This window comes from Fusarium pseudograminearum, chromosome 1 (assembly GCF_000303195.2).
Source record: "Fusarium pseudograminearum CS3096 chromosome 1, whole genome shotgun sequence".
NCBI lineage: Eukaryota > Fungi > Ascomycota > Sordariomycetes > Hypocreales > Nectriaceae > Fusarium > Fusarium pseudograminearum.
Genome location: NC_031951.1, coordinates 8,679,536 through 8,702,005, shown reverse-complemented (window position 1 = coordinate 8,702,005; position 22,470 = coordinate 8,679,536). Strand labels below are relative to the sequence as shown.

At 47.4% G+C, this 22,470-nt stretch overlaps 10 protein-coding genes across 10 annotated transcripts; 6 read left to right on the top strand and 4 right to left on the bottom strand.

Moving 5' to 3' along the window:
• Positions 1–686: 686 nt before the first annotated feature.
• Positions 687–1,572, top strand: FPSE_00393 (uncharacterized protein; the record flags this gene model as incomplete). Its single annotated transcript, XM_009253513.1, has 2 exons — positions 687–888; positions 935–1,572. The coding sequence occupies 2 exons, from the start codon at positions 687–689 to the stop codon at positions 1,570–1,572; spliced, it is 840 nt and encodes a 279-aa protein (XP_009251788.1).
• Positions 1,573–2,068: 496 nt separating this feature from the next.
• On the top strand, positions 2,069–2,624 carry FPSE_00392 (uncharacterized protein; the record flags this gene model as incomplete). Its single annotated transcript, XM_009253512.1, has 3 exons — positions 2,069–2,186; positions 2,249–2,456; positions 2,507–2,624. The coding sequence occupies 3 exons, from the start codon at positions 2,069–2,071 to the stop codon at positions 2,622–2,624; spliced, it is 444 nt and encodes a 147-aa protein (XP_009251787.1).
• Positions 2,625–4,692: 2,068 nt separating this feature from the next.
• FPSE_00391 (uncharacterized protein) lies at positions 4,693–5,641 on the top strand (the record flags this gene model as incomplete). Its single annotated transcript, XM_009253511.1, has 4 exons — positions 4,693–4,708; positions 4,841–4,860; positions 4,912–5,297; positions 5,350–5,641. The coding sequence occupies 4 exons, from the start codon at positions 4,693–4,695 to the stop codon at positions 5,639–5,641; spliced, it is 714 nt and encodes a 237-aa protein (XP_009251786.1).
• Positions 5,642–5,861: 220 nt separating this feature from the next.
• FPSE_00390 (uncharacterized protein) lies at positions 5,862–6,742 on the bottom strand (the record flags this gene model as incomplete). The annotated part of the gene is made up of 2 exons (XM_009253510.1): positions 5,862–6,448; positions 6,499–6,742. The coding sequence occupies 2 exons, from the start codon at positions 6,740–6,742 to the stop codon at positions 5,862–5,864; spliced, it is 831 nt and encodes a 276-aa protein (XP_009251785.1).
• Positions 6,743–7,847: 1,105 nt separating this feature from the next.
• On the bottom strand, positions 7,848–9,587 carry FPSE_00389 (uncharacterized protein; the record flags this gene model as incomplete). The annotated part of the gene is made up of 1 exon (XM_009253509.1): positions 7,848–9,587. One exon carries the CDS (start codon positions 9,585–9,587, stop codon positions 7,848–7,850), a length of 1,740 nt encoding a protein of 579 aa, XP_009251784.1.
• Positions 9,588–10,022: 435 nt separating this feature from the next.
• On the bottom strand, positions 10,023–11,312 carry FPSE_00388 (uncharacterized protein; the record flags this gene model as incomplete). The annotated part of the gene is made up of 1 exon (XM_009253508.1): positions 10,023–11,312. The coding sequence occupies one exon, from the start codon at positions 11,310–11,312 to the stop codon at positions 10,023–10,025; it is 1,290 nt and encodes a 429-aa protein (XP_009251783.1).
• A 1,073-nt stretch (positions 11,313–12,385) lies between these two features.
• FPSE_00387 (uncharacterized protein) lies at positions 12,386–13,891 on the top strand (the record flags this gene model as incomplete). The annotated part of the gene is made up of 1 exon (XM_009253507.1): positions 12,386–13,891. One exon carries the CDS (start codon positions 12,386–12,388, stop codon positions 13,889–13,891), a length of 1,506 nt encoding a protein of 501 aa, XP_009251782.1.
• An 868-nt stretch (positions 13,892–14,759) lies between these two features.
• Positions 14,760–16,148, top strand: FPSE_00386 (uncharacterized protein; the record flags this gene model as incomplete). Its single annotated transcript, XM_009253506.1, has 1 exon — positions 14,760–16,148. One exon carries the CDS (start codon positions 14,760–14,762, stop codon positions 16,146–16,148), a length of 1,389 nt encoding a protein of 462 aa, XP_009251781.1.
• Positions 16,149–16,270: 122 nt separating this feature from the next.
• On the bottom strand, positions 16,271–17,347 carry FPSE_00385 (uncharacterized protein; the record flags this gene model as incomplete). Its single annotated transcript, XM_009253505.1, has 2 exons — positions 16,271–16,996; positions 17,048–17,347. 2 exons carry the CDS (start codon positions 17,345–17,347, stop codon positions 16,271–16,273), a joined length of 1,026 nt encoding a protein of 341 aa, XP_009251780.1.
• A 1,054-nt stretch (positions 17,348–18,401) lies between these two features.
• On the top strand, positions 18,402–21,792 carry FPSE_00384 (uncharacterized protein; the record flags this gene model as incomplete). The annotated part of the gene is made up of 4 exons (XM_009253504.1): positions 18,402–18,656; positions 18,703–19,585; positions 19,644–21,109; positions 21,160–21,792. The coding sequence occupies 4 exons, from the start codon at positions 18,402–18,404 to the stop codon at positions 21,790–21,792; spliced, it is 3,237 nt and encodes a 1,078-aa protein (XP_009251779.1).
• Between the last annotated feature and the right edge of the window lie 678 nt (positions 21,793–22,470).

The following is a 22,470-nucleotide window of genomic DNA, read 5'->3' as shown; positions in this document are numbered from 1 at the left end:
ACACGAGCAACAAACGTTTCAACCATGAAATAGATCCCGATCACCTGTCCAACCATCCAGTTTCTACTGTACCTGCAGTACTTCGGGTGCTTCCGCGTTCCAGTGATTCGGCTTGTCTTCTCAAACAGGTTATTGAACTGCAGAAATCCTTGTTTGTTGGTCATCAAAGTGACATGACGGAAAAAAGCCTGAAACCAAACGGCTTACTGACAGGCTCAACGAAAATTATCAACGAATAAAACGACTTGTGGACCTGCGTATAACTTGAAGACAATTGGCTGGTATGGATCGGCAAAAGTATCACTGTCTTTCATCACAAAATAGTCCGCATTCGGTATCGTGTTAGTTATCGTTTGCAAACTCTCAACCATCCAAGACATAACCTGATTGGTCTCAGATACGCTTTCAGATCGTAGCTGACGTGTTTCGGCCAAAATTTAGAGTCTGATTGGGCAAGTGTTGTGTCTTGTCTTGGCTGTTTTTGAGTTTTGTATCGGTTTGCCTTGTTTCTATGATGCTTGGTAGCAGCAAGCGGTTGACTCGTAATTCTTTCATGAAATGTCTCATTCTCATACGATAGGGGGCTATGCATGGGGGAGTTATAAAGGAAGTAGTGATGACTCGAGATGTGGAAATAATTAGCACAGCTTCAACAAGCACAACCAAAACACAGAAAACGATACACAATGAGTTCATTTCATATTCTATCGCTTCTTACAGTAGCCACTTCTGTGGTAGCTCTCGCCGGAACACCAAATGTCTACGCCAACAGTCGTCGGGGTTCATGCTATGGAGAAGCATCTGCTGACGATGCTTGCTGCTACCTTTCGCCAGCAAGGCTTTTGCAAACCCAATTCTGGGACACAAGACCCGTTTCTGGACCTCTAGGTAAGTCTACTCTCATGGCCCAAAGATCCACTGCTAACAAATCCAGATTCATGGACCATTCACGGACTTTGGCCCATCCATAACGATGGCTCCATTCCCCACAACTGCGACACCAACCGCACATACACAAACATTACACAAATCCTCTATCACGCTGGTGCTGAAGATATCGTGGACGAGATGAATAAACTTTGGGAATCTACAGACGGAAATAATGAAGATCTTTGGCAAGACCAATGGGTCGCCCACGGGACATGCTTCAGCAGTCTAAACCGCGAATGCTACGGCCGCAACTACGAAGAAGCCGAAGAAGCCGTTCCCTATTTCCAAAAGACGGTTTCGCTTTTCGAGCGTCTCCCAACGTACGAGTGGCTGCGCCATGCTGGCATTATCCCCTCATACTCCATGTTATACCAGCTGTCAGATATCCAAGAGGCATTGGAACACCATCACGGATCCCGCGTATCACTTCGCTGTGCTGGTCAACGACTCCATGAAATCGGTTATCACTTCAACGTTACAGGAACACTGCAAGATGGTTACTTTACTGATTCAGGTGCCATTGGTCACTGGGACGATTGTCCTGATCTGGTTCTGTATGAACCCAAAGGAGAGAGCAAAAAGGCCATCTTTAAGTTTGAGACGTTTCATCCGCATACGGCTACAGACGTAGAGGACTTGTAGGTTTACTTGGGGGGAGGAGGACATTCTTTTTTAGATAGCTTAGTTTAGTGTATAGCCTTTTAATGCATTATATATCTAGTTACGTACCTATTCTCAAGTTTGCCATATATGATAGGCCGTGCAAGTTACCTGGTTTCCAGAATCTTTACCCACTACTTAGAGTTTGCGGCTGGGAAATTGATTTAACGATATTGTCAATCGGAACTCGTGAATATATATCCACCAGTCGGAACTTTGAAAGCCACGTTGTTTATTGTTTCATTCTGATGATGCGTCGTATATCCCTGCTATAATTACCCAAGGAGTGAGAGCTCCACCTCGAGAAGCATGGAAAATTCTCCACACTGACGAGTTTCGGAAACATTACTTCAATTTCCTTGAAACATGAAGATTCGTGTAGTTGGTTATAAAAGCAGGAGGGTCTTCAAATCTGGTATTGCTATCAACATCACTAAGCTTTTCTGTAAATATATTCGATTACATATTATTCTTCAAAATGCGTTCTTTCGCTACTTTCACCTCTCTCCTTGCCATTGCCAGCGCTGTCAGTGCTACTCTTGACCCTGCCAAGAGCAACACTAAGGGTCAATACCCCAAGAGCCCATCATGCTCTCGTAAGCTTACTTTATCAATCCTGACTCTTGTAATATTTTCGAGACTAACCAGCTCGGTGTAGCTTCCAAGACATCCAACGCCATTCAGGCTGCTGAGTGCGCTTACAACACCCGCGTCTCGGGCAAACAGACGTTTGCCATTTTCAAGGTTGATCACCAGTACGACAAGAACAACGGTGCTCCTTATGGTACCTGCGAGGCTTATGAGTGTGATGCTCCCACTTCTGGCGAAATGACTGCCGATCAAGACTACTGGACGTTCTTCTGGAAGTAAGTACACCATATAAGCAGGATGAGGATAACTAAGCTGACCCTTTTAGCAACAATGGAGCGTCTTCTGGTGTTGGTACTACATGTATCAAGGATCCCAACGATGGAACCTGCGGTTGTGAGAACTCGGACGGTACCTTTATTCCCGGTGGAAAGAACTGTGTTTGAGTGGCAAAAGGTAGGGAGATAGGAGTAGGCAGACAAAATGAGACATGAATTGAACTTCTGAAATTGCATCCAATCCGTAAAACAAATGACTCAATGCGAAAATGAATCGAAGAGGGACTAGTCTAGTAAGTAATACGTCAGCGAAATACGGATAGGATGTTCTTTGCCATCAATCTAATAGACTGATCGCCAAGACGAGAAGGATTCCTATTCGGGATCGCACTTATACATTAGTATGATGCTCTTGGGCCAACGTTTACCAGACGTTGGGCTCTTGCAGTAGTTAGTTGGTCGTTGCGCCTCCTGCCTTAGTCAAACCATGATAGCGTCGTTTCCTCGGTAGTCTGTTGCATCGGCCTCAGCTAAGGCGCAGATCGTGCCCCTGCGGGGAAGTAAAGCTGTTTAAAGGTATTGGACTGTGGTTTTTGTGACTATTCATTTCTATGTAATCAGTGTGCAGTTTTCGGCTGAGAAGACATAAGGAGAAGAGGTTGTCTCAGCAGGTAGGATAGTCGACAAAGTACTACCCTGTCCTTTCGTCCATGGCTCTGATTCTTGAGTGAAATGAAGTGAGATAGCGCCGTAAGGCTAGATCAAATCGAGCCGCTTGGCCTGTGTCACTTGTCAGTGGTGATCTGCAACTAATGCTAGAGGTGACAGTCTGGACAAGGTCCCGTGGAACTCGACCTGCACTCGAGACACCCTTAGTCTGTTTCCCTCGATAGAATTATTGCCGTGGGATTAAACTACTGAAGTTGGGCAATTATGGAGACATTGCCCACGGCACGAGCCGTAGCTGAAAAAGGGATGGATTATCTAGTGCATTGAGCTATCCGAGTCAACTAACTTCAGTTAGTTTCGTATCCAGATTGTTAGGAAAGTAGCAAAGAAGCATCGGGTGGTGGTGATACTGGTATGAAACACTTCGGCAATTAAACGTCTGTGCATCCATGCAGGAAAGAGATCTAGAGATCGATCAGGTAGAATAAATAGAACTTTCTACACTCTTTTCAGGGTCTTGTGATTAAGAAACAAAGCGGTGTACAAGTGGAAACGTGAGTGGCTTGGCATGAAAAGGAAGAGGCCACCAGAAACTACCTTTGCCAAGACAACACAAGACGATATCAATTTCACTTGACACAGACTTGACTGAAATTATGAAATGTCACTAGAAACTCTCCCTCGAGTCAGGTTCAGTCAACAGTCTCAGCCTCACAAAACACCAACACGAGCTGGGTACCAATTCAAGACCATGATCAACGATGCGGCAGATCAAGCAGGCCACTGATCAGCACCAATTGGTTACTCGCACTACCTAGTAGTGCAGATCCTATGTGATTTATCAAAGGGGCAATTAGTTGCAAAGCAAACTTTACGCACTTTTTGGTGTAGTCTGTAACGGTTGAGCGGTAGTTGGAGGTTGCCGGCGCGGGGAAAGGGGTCCGAGGACCAGGGTTTTAGAGTTTGATAACTCTGCAGTCTTGTATACTTGTTAGCTGCTACATAGGCCTGGTGCTGCAATGTACTAGATACCTCTACAGTGTGTGCAGTGATGCACCAGGGATGAAGTGGCTGTCTTAGTATCTCAACTACTTCCAATCATCAACCAAGCGTTACATTTCAATGTCCACGCGTTACTCTACAGTAGAGAACCTTCAATCCTTACCCTGCTATAACGCCCTGTTTTCATTTCCACATATGCACCTCGTACTCCTCCCCCCAACTGCCAAAACCATAACATGGAAAACATCACCCGAAAATTCTCTGTTCATCACATCTCAATGATAGCAGTACCGAAGCGCCATACGACATGTCGGAATGATAACCCTCCTTTCTCCCAACTATAAAGCTCAGGAAGTTACTAGAGGTGATTTGGTCATCGCCTCTACTGCGCTGGGCTTCACCATCGGCTTCGGATGGCTCACCACCTGGAAGGCTTGCAGGCAGACGTTCCAGGTATACCAGCGCCATGGAAGGCGCGTCTTTCGAAATGCATATATTATAATGGTCTGGTTGGAGTTGTTGGTCTGTACTATATTTGCTATTATTTGCATATTACATCTTCTTGATGTTATACCCCCGAGGTAAGTTAATTCGGTCAACTACAGGGACACAACATACTGATTTGGATGTTTTATTAGCTTTGCATTTTATTTTACTATTCGTAGGTATCACCGTTGGCAAACATTGGATTAAACATTGCTAACGTCTCTCAGTCACGACATGGGCTCTCCAAGTATGGATATCATAGCTTTGTTTACACAAGTCCTCGACTAACTCTTGGCAGGTCCAATTCCTCCTCCAAATCATCGTCAACCGATGCGGCATACTCCTCACCCATACAAAGAAAGCCTACCGTCTCAAAATCATCATCGGAGTTCTCATCACTGCCGTCAATATCTCGGTCTACTGCATATGGATTCCCGCCCGACTACAAATATCACAGCGCTACATCCACATCAACGAGTGGTGGGATCGATGCGAAAAATGCATATACCTCATCGTCGATGGGTGCCTGAACCTCTACTTTATACACATCGTTCGCGTAAATCTCATTGTTCACGGCTTGACAAAGTACAAGAGGTTGACGCATTTCAACATGTTCATCATCGGGTTTTCGTTAAGCATGGATGTGCTCATTATCACCATGATGAGTTTAAGAAATACTTTCGTGTATGGCATGCACCTCACCCCCATCAGCATGGGTACTGACCTGGCTTTTTAGATATATGCAATTTCACCCTCTGGCATATATTGTAAAACTGCACATCGAAATGTCCATGGCCGACCTCATTGGCAAAATCGCCCGCGACAAGCACTGCGGCCTCATAGCAGAAGGCACATTCTCAAGCACGATTACCGATGGGACGTATCATCTTGAACAACGGTTCACCGAGGACAGCCAAACAGTGCTTACGGTTCAACAAGACATCGGTCATATTTCAAAACCCAGACGGATGTTGCGGTCATATTCGACGCGTGCTGGGGAATATCAAAGGGAATTACCAGAACCTTGAGCTTGTTAATATATTATACATGAAGTCGTGATCACGATTATTGATCCAATATAAAACAAATCATAATAAAGTTGGATGAATAATTTTGGTATTGATATAACTAGGTATCCACAAAAAAGAATATATGTAGCTGATGCAATCAACCAACTCCGTGCTCTGATATACAACATTTAAAAATCCCCTCTATGGTCATATTATCTCTTCACATACTCGGCATGAATTACGGCGCCTCATGGAGACCACCGGGTCCTTGGCTGTAACCCTGCTGAGGGGGGTGCATCCATGGCTGGCCAGCCATCTCAGCTGGCGCCTGCTGGTCAGGAGGCTTGTAGTATTCCTGCGCGGGCTGATGTTGAGGTCCAGTAGACATGTCGCTGGGAGGCGCATATCCTCCAGCCCCAGCACCAGAACCCTTGCGAAGGTGTTTCCAGAGAAGGAAGCCGACGCCAGCGATGACAGCAATACCTCCAAGCGTGGCGCCGACGGCGATACCAGCGACAGCTCCGGTAGAAAGACCCTTGTCCTCCGAGCCAGAAGAAGATTCTGTTGTGGACTCGGCGGCGGCGTCTGTTGTGGTTTCGGTGGCGTCGCGGGTAGGGGTAGGGCTAGGCTCTACGGTGGAAGAGGCTGCGCTTGTTGTTGCGTCTTTAGGGACTGTGACGTTGAAGGCTTGGCTGTTGGCGTAGATGTCGTTGGTGCCGGACTTGAAGAGGGAGAAGTGGAAGACAGCGTCTTCACCGTCCTTCACTTCAGTAGAGAAGCCGTTGAAGCCGACTTGCCATATGAAGCTGGTCGATGTTGAGTTTTCTACATGTAGGGTTAATTACTGCAGTACCGAATGGTGGTATCTAGCATACCTTTCAGACTCATAAAGAACTGGGTGCCACCGCCAGCAGAAGGGTAATCCTGCCAGAGAAGAAGGTTCGTTTCGTCGAGATCTGTTTGCCACTCTACATTCATGCTCTCGTCGACGTCGTACGAAGGGTTGTTCTTCCATCCCGACGTACCAGAACCTCCAGGGGTGATGAAGGAGGTAGCAGCAGCAGCAGCCCTGGTGGCGAGGCTGCTCAGCAGGACGGTGAACGGTAACAGAGCGTGCATTTTGTGCGTCAATATGTTGATCAAGATACTGAAGAGGATATGTGATTGTCGAGCCTCGGGATCAGGTACCAGCAACTCCAAAGCCGTCTGTTTATCACAAGCTGACCCGAACGACGGACAAACGAAGAAGAGAAGAAAAGGCTCAGCGCCAACTGGGGGAACAGCCGTACTGTTTCATCTGGAAGAGCAAAACACTCAGCCTCGATGGGCGAAGAACTTGGTTAATCTCAGTGTTAGCGTTGAAGCGGATATCCTGAGGGCTGGGGGCCGAAAGCTTCACCCAGTGAGGCAACGATGAAATGGCTTTCGGGTCCGCTTTCTTACATGGTGAACATACTAGCTCGGATCCTTTTGGCATTATTAATATATTTCGTGGGTCATAGAGTCTGAATTGTCTGAGATGACCGATGATCAGTGTCGCGCTATCATGAGATGGGAGATTGAAGCTAGAGATGGTGGCTGTGATGGTAATCTGTCATTGGCGAGAGCAGGGATGCGATGAGACGAAAAACAAGCGCTTACATGCTGTCTATGCTAATAACAACTTAGGTCTCAGTTCTACGGATACAGAGGGCAACACTCAGACGGACAGTCCAACAGTCAGACAGAACAGAGAGGTGACTCTTTGATGCGAGGAAGAATAAATAGATTCGCCACTACTTCATTTGTGCGCCAATTAATCTGCTCTAGAAATACACTCTCAGGCCCAAGCCACCCAAAGGTTTAGGCCCGACAGTGTCTTTTGCTTAGCCTTAGCTAGGGTCAGGGGTTCATGTTGTAGTGGATCTTAGCGGTGTCCACTGTCCAGCCTTGGCCACGGCTACGGGTAAGGCGTTCTACCAGTCCATATCTTGATTTCAATCCTACCCTGAAGCCTTGTCCAGATCAAAGCGAGCAACAAGTCGGAGATTTGAAACGGGTCTTGATAGTGGAAGTTGGATTGGCTTATTTACAATACGATCACCTGATGACCGTCACCCGTGCTTACTCATGCCAAGCACCATGACACACGACCATTACAGACCAAACATTCTCTAGTTGCTAGCTAAATCCATCGCTGGATACCAATAAACGACATCTATCATAAACCAACGACCAAATACCCTCAAAGTCGAGAGTTGACAGGCTTTCCATTTGTCTTAACCCCAGACATGTCCTCTCCCAAAATCTCACGAACAAGTGCTCTGCCCGCAGCCCGTCCCGAAAAGATGCAACCTCCCACAAACGTTCCCTCAAGCGAACTATACCCGTGAACACCGCCACCTCCAAAGCCAGCTACTTCACCAGCGGCGTACAGCCCCGGGAATGGAGTACCATCGGTCCGCATAACGTTACTATCCAAGTTCGTCTCGATACCGCCGAGCGTCTTGCGTGTAAGAAGGTTCATCTGCACCGCGATCAACGGCCCGTGAGCCTTATCGAGGAGACGATGCGGTGGTGCAACACGACTACGACTATCGGGCCAATATGTCCTGGCGTTGTGGATGAGCATGGCTTGAGCGTCTTTGGAGTAGGGGTTGTCCATCTGACTATCTCTGGCGTCGACAACTTCCTTGATGTCGTCGTACCCTAACAAAGGACCATTGCGCTCTTTGGCCAGCTCGTTCATGCCAGCGACTAGATCTTCCAGATTGTCGCGTACGACAAAGTCTTTGCCGTGCTTTTGGAAGTTTTGAACGGGGACAGTGCCCTTCTTGCCGAATACGCGGGTGAGCAGCATCCAGATGCTCTTTCCAGTCACGTCTGGGTTCTGTTCCGAGCCAGATAGGGCGAATTCGCGAGCTATGATGCTTTGGTCGAGGATAAACCAAGTATAGTCGTACCCGGTGCTGCAGATATACTTGAGTGTCGCCAAAGTATCTGTGCCAGGGTAGAGGAACGGAGGAAGTCGTTTACCAGTTGCATCAAGCCATAGCGACGAAGGAGCCGGAAGGACTCGGATCCCGTGTCCAGGCCAGATGGGGTTCCAGTTCTGGAGGCCTTCAGTATAATGCCACATGCGATCGCGGTTGATAACGTGTGCGCCAGCGGATTCTGAAATGCCAATCATTCGTCCGTCGACGTGTGCAGGAACACCAACGACAAAGGTCTCTGGTATCTTGGGACCCAGTCGGTCAACAGGCCATGCCGCCTTGACAGCATCGACGTTACCTCCAATACCACCTGAAGAAACAACAACAGCTGATCCGTAAATTTCAAACTTGTCCTTCTCGATGCGCGACGATTTTATCCCGCGTCCAGCATCGTCGTCTTCTAGAATGCGACCTCTGACTCCCACAGCTCGCCCGGCATCGTCGACAATCAACTCATCAACAGTGTGTCTGAATTTGAATGTCACGATACCCTTCTCGGCTGCTTTCTTGACAGGGTCAGCAAAGACCCTGACTACCTCTGGTCCTGTACCCCAGCTGACGTGGAATCTGGGGACAGAGTTGCCATGACCGGTAGCAGTACCATCTCCCCTCTCGGCCCAGCCAACATTAAACAAAAAGCCTAGTCCTCGAGCTTTGACATAATCCTCCATCTCGTCTGTTGCAAAGTCGACAAAAGCTTTGGCCCATTTCCTTGGCCAGTAATCTTCCTCTTCACGATCGAACCTTGCTGAACCGAACCAGTCTCTCATGGCTAGTTCTCGAGAGTCTTTGATTCCCATTCTGCGCTGGTACGACGAATCGACCATGAAAACGCCTCCAAGCGACCAAAACGCCTGGCCGCCGAGGTTTTGTTCATTTTCTTGGTCGACAAGAAGGACTGGTATGTTTTTCTCTGAAAGCTCAAAGGCTGTGACGAGGCCAGCTAAACCTGCGCCGACAATAATAACTGGCTTCTGTTCTGAAGAAGACATGATGCTAATTGTGAGGTATTTTGATGAACGAGAATACAACAAAAAGCGATAAAAAATGAGCCGAGGATGTAAGACTATATATCAAAATTTAAGACGCGGGGTTGGTCTCTTAAAAGCGATCAAGCTACATTGGTCAAAGTTTGGCTCTCGGAGCCGCGGTCCGCGGCCTGCGCCAAGGCTAGGAGAGTCCATGCCTCCCGGGAATATCGGTTGATCAATTGATAAAGATATCAAGTCAAAGTTGTGGCATGATTCTTGCTTAAGTGAATTAAGTTTCGGCAGTTCAGAACCGTTGACCGGATTAGAATCACATGCTTAGTAGACGTTGTTTACTATTCGTATTCACTAACTCATTACCAGGATATCTAAATTCAAAAACCAGACGCCAACTAGATAGCTTCTAAATCAGACATGGTATTCATATTTATGTCTCGTTCAAATCCCGATATCAGGCTTTTTAGCCTGCTCTATCTTGACCTGCTTTTCCTCGTCGGACAACTTCTCATATTCAGCAACGTTCTCATCCCATAATCGAACACACTCGGCATTCCAATTGCAGTCCTCGACTTGTCCGTATGCTGGATGGCTATAGCGAGGATGCTTGCTTGGCCAGTTGGATGCGTGGTAGTGATGCTTGACCAAAGCACCACGGGAATCATGGTTACCAGAGTCTGAGTGACCTTGTCCCGCACAAAAGGCTTCGACATTGAGAACGAGAACTCTGCCGACGACCTTGGACTCGTCTATGTTGTGGAACAAGTCCCATGTAACCTTGCCACCTTTGTGGTGATGGTTCATCTGCTCCAGAAGGGCTCCCGTGAACGCAGAAGGACCAGTGCCGCTGATGACTTGGTCAAATGTGAGCTCAATGTCTCCCAGGGAGACCCTTTGCTTCTTGGACTCGTCCTTGAGCCAGGCCATGATGTGCTCAATAAGATGCAGCATAACAGGCTGATGAGGCTTTGCGATGATGGTCCATTGACAAAAAGACTTTGACTTCTTGCCCAGAATTGGATGGCTGCTGAACTCAGGCTGATCTATCTCAACACCGACGATCAAGTCAATGTCCCGTTCATCATAGCGCTCTGGGATAAATCGATGAACCGGTCTCAACGCTTCGACATCAATGTCCGCGTAGACACCACCTTGAGCATACATGATCATATATCTCAGCAGATCAGCCTTGATGATGTGCAAGTTAATACTCTTGTAGAACTTGACGATATCAGGTCGATTTATCTGACTCCCCGCACCAAAGTGTTCTTCCACAAAAGAAAGCTCGTTATCGTCCGTGAGAACCTCGTATCGCATTCCAGGGTTCTTGTTAACCCACGTCCGCGAGGTGAGGAGGTCGCGGTCCTCAAAGTTGAGCGGGTCAACCTTCCATGTCTGCCAGATCTTTTGAGGGAACGAGCTGAAGCGCGTCCTCGTCACGAGGGGTGCTTTTTCCGTTCGGAAGGCTGTGAGCGGACTGGGTATGGAGTAGAAGATGTCGAAGTTGAGGATGATGAAGAGCAGGACGACGCAGCAGATGTATAGCGGTATACATCTTTGCATCTGGGCTGGGACTCTGTTTCGGAATTTGGCTGTCGACGCTGCCAGTGTTGGCGAGCCTAGAGGAGTGCCCATTTTGGACTTGGACTTGTTGGCGACGGTCCACTCGACGGTGGTGGGAGGAGGGATACGTAGGTTAGATGGAATGTTTCGTCGAGAGCCACTCGCCATTACAGAGAGTCACCAACACTGAAGAGAAGAAGGGTTATCTGCGAGTTGAACATAAAAGAGAGAATGCACGATGGAGCTGAACCGAGTCTACTCTTGGCTAAATCTAGAAACCCTGAACGACTAGCCAGTCTGTCTCACGTATAGCAAGAAACCTGCAAAGCTTTCCTTTTAATCAGTGTCACCGGAAAGTGGAGAGGATTCTAAACCCATGTGATGTGACCGTTGAGGATCGTTGATACTGCAGCAGGGGGGAGCGTTATTAGCTCGAATTGTCAACTTCCAAGAAGGGCATCTCCTCCGTTCCCTCGTACATCGTGGAGGGTGAGCACGTATGGGGTAAGATAATATGACCGGGGCCATTCTGTTGGTGAGAGGAAGATATCCACTGGGTCAGACCAGGCCTGATGATGCGGCGCATGTTGTCGAGTTAGATTGCAGTTTGTATAGAGTTGAGCTGACCACAGACATTGTGGCTTTTTTTTTCGTGCCTTGCAGGATCTTACTAGAGATTCATTTCACACCCTCTTCATTCGCCGTTAAGAGATAAAATTCATCTTGGCTTGTGATTCCTCGGGTATAATTCAACCCCTGTCTCATCGCATCCCCCGCACTGGTCTAAACGATTACCTACCGTACAGGACCAAACAAGCTTTTATCCGTCCCCAGACTCGCCAGCCAATACGAGGCCGAATAATGGGTCTTTGCTTGCTGCCGACTTTCCCGTCTGGACCCTTGTAAAGATGATCTATCCTGGGCTATCCCATGTATGAATACAACCATCGAGATTTCCCTCACAAGAGGATCAAAAGTGGCTTTCTTTTCGCCAATGCTACTGCATGCATCCCGTTCAAAAGTACGTGGGTCTTGAGGGATTGAACCCTGTCTTTGATATTCATGACCCCCTCGTCACAACCTCCCACATGCTTGTCCATCTTACTCTCCTCCTCGGCTTTTGATATTTGTTTTCTCCGAATTGTATGCGGGTGATTGTCTAGACTACATCTTCAAAATCATTCAGCTAGTCTCTGCCCCCAAAGAGCTGAAACAACCTTCCACATCCAACTTCATCCACAATGTCGCCTCGAACAAGTGGCCTTCTTGACAGCGATGACTGGGACGAAGCAAAGTCTGACTCGTCCTCATCAGACTGGGCCATCAGCAAAAATTACTGGAAGCCATCACAAGCAGGCGGCAAGATAAGACAAGTCATCAACAGAATCGGAGCCGCTATCCGTGCTCGATCAAGACCTCCTTTGGAGAATCTCCGTCCAACAGCTTACCTGGACGGTCTTCGTGGTTTTGCAGCTCTTTTGGTGTACATCCACCACCACCAACTATGGGCCCACGGTATTTTTGACCAAGACAAGGTCTTTGAGAATGTATTTGGCTATGAAGGGAAATATTACTTTGTTACGTTCCCTGGCATACGGCACTTCTTCGTGGGCGGCCACTATGCCGTGTCAACCTTTTTCGTCATCTCAGGCTATGTCCTCTCTCTCAAACCGATAAGCCTTATTCAAGCAGGAGAGTACGTCCAGCTTGGCGATGTCCTCGCATCATCATTCTTCAGACGCTGGATCCGCCTTTTTCTGCCTCTCATTATGGCCATGATCATCTACATCACGTTTCTGCACGTCTTTGGCGTGTGGGTGCGCATCATGACCAAACAGAAAAACTGGTATGATGAGATGTGGACGTTCTACTACGAGTTCAAAAACTTCAGCTTTGTTTTCAAAGAAGGCGGCGAGCCGTGGTTGACGTACAACAGACATCTGTGGTCTATCCCTGTGGAATTCAAAGGCTCAGTTGTTGTTTTCACCGCCCAGATGGCATTTTCTCGATGTACGAAAAATGCTCGTCTCTGGTGTGAGCTGGGCCTTGTTTTCTACTTTATGTACATTGCCGATGGATCGTTTTATGCCATGTTCATGTCAGGCATGCTTCTCTGCGATCTGGACTGCCTTGCAAAGAAGGGTGATCTTCCTCGCTGGATGGCACGTCTTGAGCCAGCGAAAGAGTTTATCTTTTATCACCTCTTTGTTTTCAGCCTCTTTTTGGGAGGTGTTCCCTCCCAGAACTCCAATGTCGAGCAACTTGCCAAGAACAGAGGTTTCTACTATCTCTCATGGTTCAAGCCGCAAGCTGTGTACGATTACAAGTGGTTCTACCTGTTCTACGCAGCCGTGTTCCTCGTGGCTTCGATTCCTCGAATCTCTTGGCTTAAGAGCTTTTTCGAGACGAGATTCTGCCAGTATTTGGGAAACATTTCATTCGCCTTGTATCTCTGCCACGGCCCAGTTCTTTGGGTTGTTGGAGAGCGGCTATATATGGCTGCAGGATGGCACAACGACGACATGATGAAGGCTATTCCTCACTGGGCGAACAAACTGCCTCTATCAACGAAGGGACCTATGGGATTAGAGTTGGCGTTTTGGGTGCCTCAGTTGATCCTCTTGCCTTTGACGTTTGGATTAGCTCATTTTGTGACGCGGTTTATTGATACGCCCAGTGTCAAGTTTGCAGCTTGGTTACATAAGAAGGCACTGGGAGACCCAATTAGCAAGCAGGCCAGACATTAAAGTAGAGTGTCATTGTAGATGCACAAGAAATCAAGCTTAATTTCCAATGACATGTTTGTGCCTTCGCTGTGCATTGCCGTGTCATGGTCTTCAGCTACCAAGACTTGTGATGACAGCAGCTGAACAATATTCGATCTTGATATTGTCGATACTTCTTAGTTGGGAACCGGCTCACATGCTCTTTCAGTCTTACCCATAGAGAGCTCTACAAGGGACGACATGTCACTTCGTATCCATCAGGCCCAACCTCTTTTCTACGCCGCAAAACACTACGTTACCCCAATTAAGATCTGCAGCTCTCCAAGATCAGACAATCAGTCCCCTGTTCAGGAACATGCGCCGTTGGCCAGCATGACATGATATTAGCGCATCCCCGCAGCAAGTCAAAAAGTACCTGCTAACAAAAAAGCCTCGGCATGCATATGATTCATGTGTCGACGTCGAATTGCAGCCACATTGAATGTCACAATGAGGAACTGCCAAGGCAACTCTCCATCAATCTAGGGGACTTCTTCAGCTGAGCTTTTCATTGACCAAGATTAGAAAGACGGGGTCACCAATTAGCTCTCTGAATTGATTAGCTTAGTTGGCCGATATCTTCCACGCGAATATTGCTCACCATGGTCTCTCTCTCTCTAGCTGAAGCTCCCCCTCGGCAAAAAAATTACTACTATGTACTCTCAATTCACCTCCCCTGCTCTTTACTCGGAGTGTGGTTCAAATGAGGAATAGTTGAATGTTACACGGCGCATGCGCATTATGATAACAGTTGGAATTAACTGTAGCATTCATCGGCTTCGTCATACGTATTTGGATCCATTTCCAACACATTCTCTTGTCTCTGCATCTGCAGGTCTCTGTTTCCAAGATGCTCATCCGAGATTCGCGAAAGCTTGTTCTCTTTGTTGTTCCGGTCCTTTTCTTCGTCATCGTTGCTCTGAAGCTCTATCTTGACCCTGTTGGCGCTCAAGATTGGGTTCCCTCTCAGCTCAAAAAGACCGCAAAGACTGAAGAGGTTCTCTCTAGTGATGACTCGACACATGCATCCGATCCTCAACCAACACCCGAGGTCCAGGTTGAGGTAGAGACAGAGCCTGCCCAGCAAGACGAAAGCCCATTCGGAAAAGGTGTTATTCCTCAGGATATAAGCGCAACGCACCATGAACTCTTCTCGCTATCCACCAAAGATAAAAAGTTCTTTGAGATAAAATTCCGAGACCTCACTGCCCTCAACCCAAACATCATCCCCCATCCAACCCTCGACAATACATGGGTCGTTGTGGCTCAATGGCTGCAAGAGGGTGGCAACTCACTCTGGTTTGCAGAGCTTGTGTGTAATGCTGCCTTCAAAGATGATGTTCTCACGTGTATTACCCCACCAGTCACGCTCCCAGTAACTCCTACTGTAGGAGGGAACACCTGTGTAGGCGACTTGGAGTATTTCCAAATGAGCATGGGCCCTCACGATGGACGCGTTTTCTATGGCCCTGAGAAGCCCTACACTACATACGGCACGAACTCCATGTTCACCTGCCTGGGTCAATTTGTGCAAGATTTTCGTACGCTCGTCAGCTGGTCGGGCGATATGGCAAATCTCAGCGAGTTCAGAGTGGGTACTGAGCTTCAAAGGCCGCAGCCCTGGAGACCCATGGAAAAGAACTTCTTTCTCTTCTGGGACTCAAGTGGCAGCATGCATACCCATTACGACATTGCACCCAAGAGAGCGTTTGCTCAGATGAATGCTGATGGCTCGGCTGGTCCTGACCTGGCGCCTGCTGCAGCGGGTGATGAGCAATGTCTGGCCAAATATCTGCCCAAACTCACATCTGATCTTGAATCTATCCACCAGACAACCAACTCCCTCCTAGTCACCATGTGTGGCCGAGATGAACCAATGTGCGTGCCTAATGATGAAAACACATTCATCATGGTTATATACCAGCACAAGTCATACTTCAACTACCACAGCGTGTATGAGCCATACGTTATGCTCTTCAAGCAAAGAGCTCCTTTTGAAATTCATGCCATGTCCAAGAAGCCAATCTGGATTCATGGCCGGAAGCAATATCCTGAAAAGTCGACGTCAGATATGTTCTATGTTACTTCAATGAGCTGGAAGAGTAAAGAGCAAAAGTACCATGGTTTTATCGGCGACGAGATGTTTTTGGGCTTCGGTATTGAAGATGTCAGGACGGGAGGTATTGATATTCGGGTTGGAGACTTGCTAGCGGATATGGGATTATGCTTCGAAGGTTAGACTAAGTGGTGGTCTTAGATGTTTGGAACAATGGCTGTAGATACTTGGCAGATATTGTATAATGATAATGAGTTTAAATTCAAGCTTATATAAAATGTGATATGGTTTGAAGAAACATAGGACTACTCTCGTAAGTTTGGGTAAGCCGAGAGAACAGCCTGTCCTCCTGTATGAAGAAACAAAATATTCTTACCGTTCAGGTCTCCTGTCTTCACAAGATCAAGTAAGCCAGTAAACGCCTTGCCGGTATAAACAGGGTCAGTCAAGATACCTTCCATCCTTGCTAGCTTTTTCATCGCCTCAGCTGTGGAGTCATTGAGTTGCCCGTACCCATCACCTATATAGGAAGTATTAATCTCGAAATCGTCTGTAGTTATCTCGTCGGGGGAAATTCCAATCTTTGATGCCGTGGTTCGGGATATTTTGAGAACCATTTCTTCGACATCCTTCTTGGACTTGTGCAGAACCGAAAATCCAATAAGACGTTTCTTGGAACCTGAAATTTGCTCTTTTTGTGCAAGCTTCAATCCGGCGAGTAAACCTCCGAGGGTAGAGCAAGACCCTGCAACGAGCGCTATGGTATCAAAGGTCACGCCGATCGTCTTTTCTTGCTCTAGCAACTCAAACGCCCAGCGAGCATAGCCAAGGCCTCCAAGGGGATGGGAGCTGGCTCCGGGAGGAATGGAATAGGGTTTTCGGCCACGATCTTTAAGAGTCATGATAACAGTCTCTTCAGCTGTGTCGACCGGAAACGTCTCGGCACCGAGAATGGCGTTTGCCTGTATATTGCCCAGATATTTGTACTCAGTGTCATTCGAAGCAACACGATCCGCAGGATAAAGAGCGACCTTTAAACTTAGTTAGCCACAGTGTGTCCTGCCATGATAGACTACACTCACTTTGAGACCAAGTCGAGCAGCAGCAGCAGAGGTTTGACACATGTGGTTTGACTGGATGCCACCTGTAGTTACAATGGTGTCTGCTCCTTGGGCGAGAGCATCTGCTAGCACATATTCAAGCTTGCGAACCTTGTTTCCAGCGAATGCGAGACCTGAATTGCGATCTTCGCGAGCTACCCATAGCTTGACGTTATTATTGATAGATTCTGTGAGACGGGAGAGTGGTTCAATATCTGTGGGGCGATTGAACAATAGTTGGATGCGATCAATGTCGCTAAAAGGCGATGGAAGAGTAACCATTATATATTGTGTAAGTATATAAAGTCAAATATTAGCAATATACCTGATTGAAATATGCTGCACTTTGTTTCAAGAGCTCATATAATTAATCCCAAGGGCGTGAAGTTGACATTTGTGTATTATTAAGCATCATGAAGTTTGGGGAACAATGACGTAGGGTAAGAACCTGTCTCAAAGTGACTGCCTATTACGCTGACTCCGTGAATTCATGCTATCGATAAGAACAAAGTTGAATGGCAATCTTGGAAAAGAACAAAATGTCAAACCATAGAAAAATTACTATCCTTATCAAAGAAAACACATCAAGGTTTAAATTAATACGCCATCTTGGACTCGCGTCTTTGATCCACTCGCTGGGGAATAAGCTTAAACCGAGATTTGCTGAGCCCCATCTGCTCGCTGTCAGATGCTGCTTTGGGTAAGTCACAGAGAACACGTCGAGTCACATTGATGAGCATCACTCATCCAACATGGGCATTGGATACCACGCTAATGCATTGGAGTCCCGGCTCGCTATTCAACTTAATAATATGGAAAGGTCCCCATCGACCAATCTTGGTCTTGTTTTCAATTGCCATGGCTCTCTGGCACGACATTGAATCGGAATCAAGACTAAGAACCGGTACAGCAAACAATACATATGGAGAACATAATCAGAAAAGCGGGAGATGGACATCTCGGGGTCCGGAGTTGGCAACGCAGTCTCTTCTGTTTCCACCCATCTACGTCGTTCCTCGAGCCGAGACCCATTGCTCAAGCAAATCTCAACACGGTATGAATTACTTCACTTGGCCTAGGAGGAGCGCAAAGCATATTTCTTGGCATCTCCATGTGAACCGAATATAAAGCCAAGACTGCAACTCCAGCCATGATAGCTCGAAGTATATTCAACATTGTGTTTCTTATCGGTTCAATCTTGATCTGTCTCCAGGACGATACCACCGACAAGGTTTGACCCAAGACGTGTTTGAGTCTACAAATGAACGAAATCACCAAGTTTTTCTTCCAGTCATTCTTTACCAAGCAAAGTCGTTTTCTAGTCGTTTAGTCTACCATGTTGGCCAAGCAGATACCTGCAGAATTGGAGAATCATGTGTCTGGACAATCCAACAGACCCTTGTCGCGTCCAGCACATGCTCTCCCAGCAGATACAGTGGTCCAAGAGCTCAGCACGAGCCCTGGCACTGGATTGACTGCCTCTGAGGCGTCTCAAAGGTTTATCGAGTACGGTGCCAACGATATCGGCGAGGAAGAGGGTGTCAAGCCCATCAAGATCTTCATCGCCCAGATCTGCAACTGTATGACTTTGGTAAGTATCAAAGACAGTAATTGACGGACTTGACTGACTGGCATAGGTGTTGATTCTTGCTTTAGCCGCCAGTTTTGGTATCCAAGCTTGGATTGCAGGCGGCGCTCTTGCCTTTATCATCTTTCTCAACCTCATCATTGGTTTCTTCCAGGATCTTCAAGCCGCTCGAACCGTACACTCTCTCAAGTCGTTGAGCCAGCCCACAACAAACGTCTTTCGAGATGGAAAGACCATGACGGTCCAAACGAGCGAAGTCGTGCCGGGCGACATCATCGATCTCAAGATGGGCGACTCTGTACCTGCTGATATACGGCTACTCGAAGTTGCCAACTTTGAGTCAAACGAGGCTTTGCTCACAGGAGAATCGTTACCCGTTCGGAAAAGCCCTGCGATGCAATTCGATGATGATACAGGACCCGGCGACCGCCTCAATGTCTGCTACAGCTCCACGATCGTCACAAAAGGTCGCGGAAGGGGTGTTGTCTTTGCGACTGGAGCTTATACTGAGATTGGAGCTATCGCAGCAGCTCTAAAGGATACCGGACGGAAGAAGCGACAAGTCAAAAGAGACGAGAGTGGAAAGGGATCATTTGGTGCTCATGTCACTAAATGGTTTCTAACAGTTGCTGATATCGTTGGCGAGTTCCTGGGTGTCAACGTTGGAACTCCATTACAACGAAAGCTTTCGCAGTTGTTCCTCTATGTCTTTGCTTTTGCTATCGTTTGTGCTATCATTGTCTTGGCAGCCAATGGATTTGATCCTCGAAAGGATGTCATCATCTATGCCATTGCGACGGCCGTGGGAACACTCCCTGTTTCTCTCATCCTGGTGTTAACCATCACAATTGCCGCTGGAACGAAGCAGATGGTAGGTCGAAAGGTCGTTGTGAGAAACATGCAGAGCTTGGAAGCTCTTGGTGGCGTTACCAGTAAGTAACCGAGTTGTTCACATCATTGTATGGCTGTAAGAGCTAACCTAATGACTAGACATCTGTTCTGACAAGACTGGTACTCTCACTCAAGGAACGATGGTCGTCAGAATGGCCTGGCTTCCTGGACATGGTACTTACTCCGTCGCCTCCAACAACGAGCCTTACAATCCCACGGTCGGCGACATCGATTATACCCCCGTCCAGCCAATAGAGTTATCTACGCCTGGTGAAGAGTCAAAGTCAAACATGATCAACCCCTTGGAAGAGCCCAACGCCAATGAAGCCCTCAAGCACTATCTTGACATTGCCTCGCTTGCGAACCTGGCCGTTGTTGAGAAAGGAAGCCAGGATGGTGGCCCTGAAGAGTGGCTTGTACAAGGTGACCCAACCGAAATTGCTATACAGGTCTTTGTCTCCCGTTTCAACTGGAACCGAATGTCGTTGTCTTCAGGCCCCAGTCCACGATGGAAACAGCTTGCGGAATTCCCATTCGACTCTGACGTTAAGAAAATGTCGGTCATCTTTCAGGATACAGTCGTCGACAATTCGCACATCTTCACCAAAGGTGCAGTCGAGCGTGTTCTGAGCAGCTGTTCATCTATGGAAGTCTCTGGGGATATGAAACCTCTTGATGCAGCCGCCCATGAATCCATTTTACAAAATATGGAAGCTTTCGCTCGTCTTGGTCTTCGAGTTCTCGCCCTTGCTAGTAGATCTTCGGTTACAGGTCTACCAGAAGATTTATCATCCGCGATAAATCGGTCCGACTTTGAGAAAGATCTTGTCTTCCGCGGTCTCATTGGCATCTACGATCCTCCTCGGCCTGAAACTCGGGATAGTGTGCAAATGTGCCAGAAAGCTGGTATCAGCGTACACATGCTCACGGGTGATCATCCAGAGACTGCCAGAGCCATTGCTGCCGATGTGTCCATCATCCCATCTCAGGAGAGAATGAAGATGGTGCGCGCTGACATCGCAGTCACAATGGTTATGGCGGCTCACGACTTTGATCATCTCTCTGACGCCGAACTTGATGCTTTGCCCGAGTTGCCTCTTGTCGTAGCTCGCTGCTCGCCCACGACAAAGGTACGCATGATTGAGGCTCTACACCGCCGTGGTTGCTACGTTGCCATGACAGGTGATGGCGTCAACGACAGTCCTAGCTTGAAGCATGCAGACGTTGGTATTGCGATGGGCCTGAACGGATCAGATGTCGCCAAGGAGTCTTCTGATATTATTCTGACAGATGACAACTTTGCTTCCATCTTGAACGCCATCGAGGAAGGGCGTCGTATTTTTGATAATATTCAAAAGTTTATCCTTCATGTACTCGCTGCCAACTTTGCATTTGTCATCTTCCTTCTTGTTGGGCTGGCGTTCAAGGATGAAAATGGTGTTTCCATTTTTGTCATGACTCCCGTGGAGATCATCTGGATGTTGTTAGTTGCTGGGGCTTTCACCGAGACGGGTCTTGGTTTTGAGCAAGCCAGTCCTGACATCCTCCGTCGACCACCTCACAGTGTAAGCAAATCAGATATGATCTATCAGAAGTCAAGGCTAACCAATTATAGCTCAAGTACGGCGTCTTCACTCCCGAATTCCTCGTCGATATTGTAGTCTACGGTATCCTGATGCTCATCAGCATTCTCGGCTCCTCTGCCATCGTCCTCTACGGTTTCAACAGCCAAGGTCTCGGCCACGACTGTAACACAAAGTACTCGGAGTCATGCGATGCAGTCTTTTCTGCCCGGTCAACGGTTTTCGCAACCATGACATGGGACTTTCTTCTCTTTGCATGGCAACTTGTTGACTCACGACGATCGTTCTTTGCCGAGGTTTGCGAAAAGGGTGGCGGTTTCAAAGCTTGGGCGAAGAAGCTCTGGAAAAACCCTTTTCTGTTCTGGTCTGTCACTCTCAGCTTTGTTCTTATTCCACCTACGCTGTATATCCCCGTCATCAACCATGTGGTCTTTATGCACAACCCTATCGACTGGGAGTGGGGTGTTATCTTCATTGCTGTTGGTGTATTCTTTGCTGGAGCGGAGGCTTACAAATGGGCGAAACGAGTGTATTTTCGTCAGAATGTTGCGAAGGAATTCAGAAAGGAGATCACCGATGTCGAGCTCTTTGTCTTTGGAAGATATATGGATGGCTCTGAGGAGTCTGCCAGTGACTCGACCCAGGATGGTGGAAAGGCTTGTTGATTTACAGCGAAATGATATCCGTCTCGATCTCGCAGGAGGCTAGTTTTTATAATACGTCTGAATTTCGTCATCTACCAATGCACCCATAAAATGTCTTGTCTTTGTTAACTTTCATCATTCAACCATCCATGTGAAGGGGCAGTGTTTATTTCTAGATGTCTCGTGAGTGAATAATGTACAAACTCTAAGAATATACTATGATACTAAAGTATTGCATAGTCATAATTTATTCACTACAGGCCCAATTCAATAATCCAATACATTGATGCCATTCTTTGTCTGATTATCCATTGGCATTCTCGGGCTTGCATGCCCATGCTTGGTACCACTAAATACTGGATAATACCGCCCGCTAGCCCTTTCAGTTAGGTCATTTTTTAGTGTTAGGCCTGGAATGCCCGTCCCCGCGTAAGCCGAGATAGGCGCCTTGGATATGAGGCACCATCTTATCAACCTCGATTCTTAGACATTCTGTAGCCTGGGCTTCGAATCAACCAAACATCTTACAAACCGAGAACCAGGATTGCAAGATCAACAAAATTATACCCGTTTCTGCCAACGACAATCAAAGTCCTCCTCATAACAAACCGCTGTTTTTGACTTGCTTGTTTTACGCTCATTTGCTTGACTCCGAATCACCTCCCAGTCTTTGTTCCTCTTAATAAGCAAAAGGAGCAA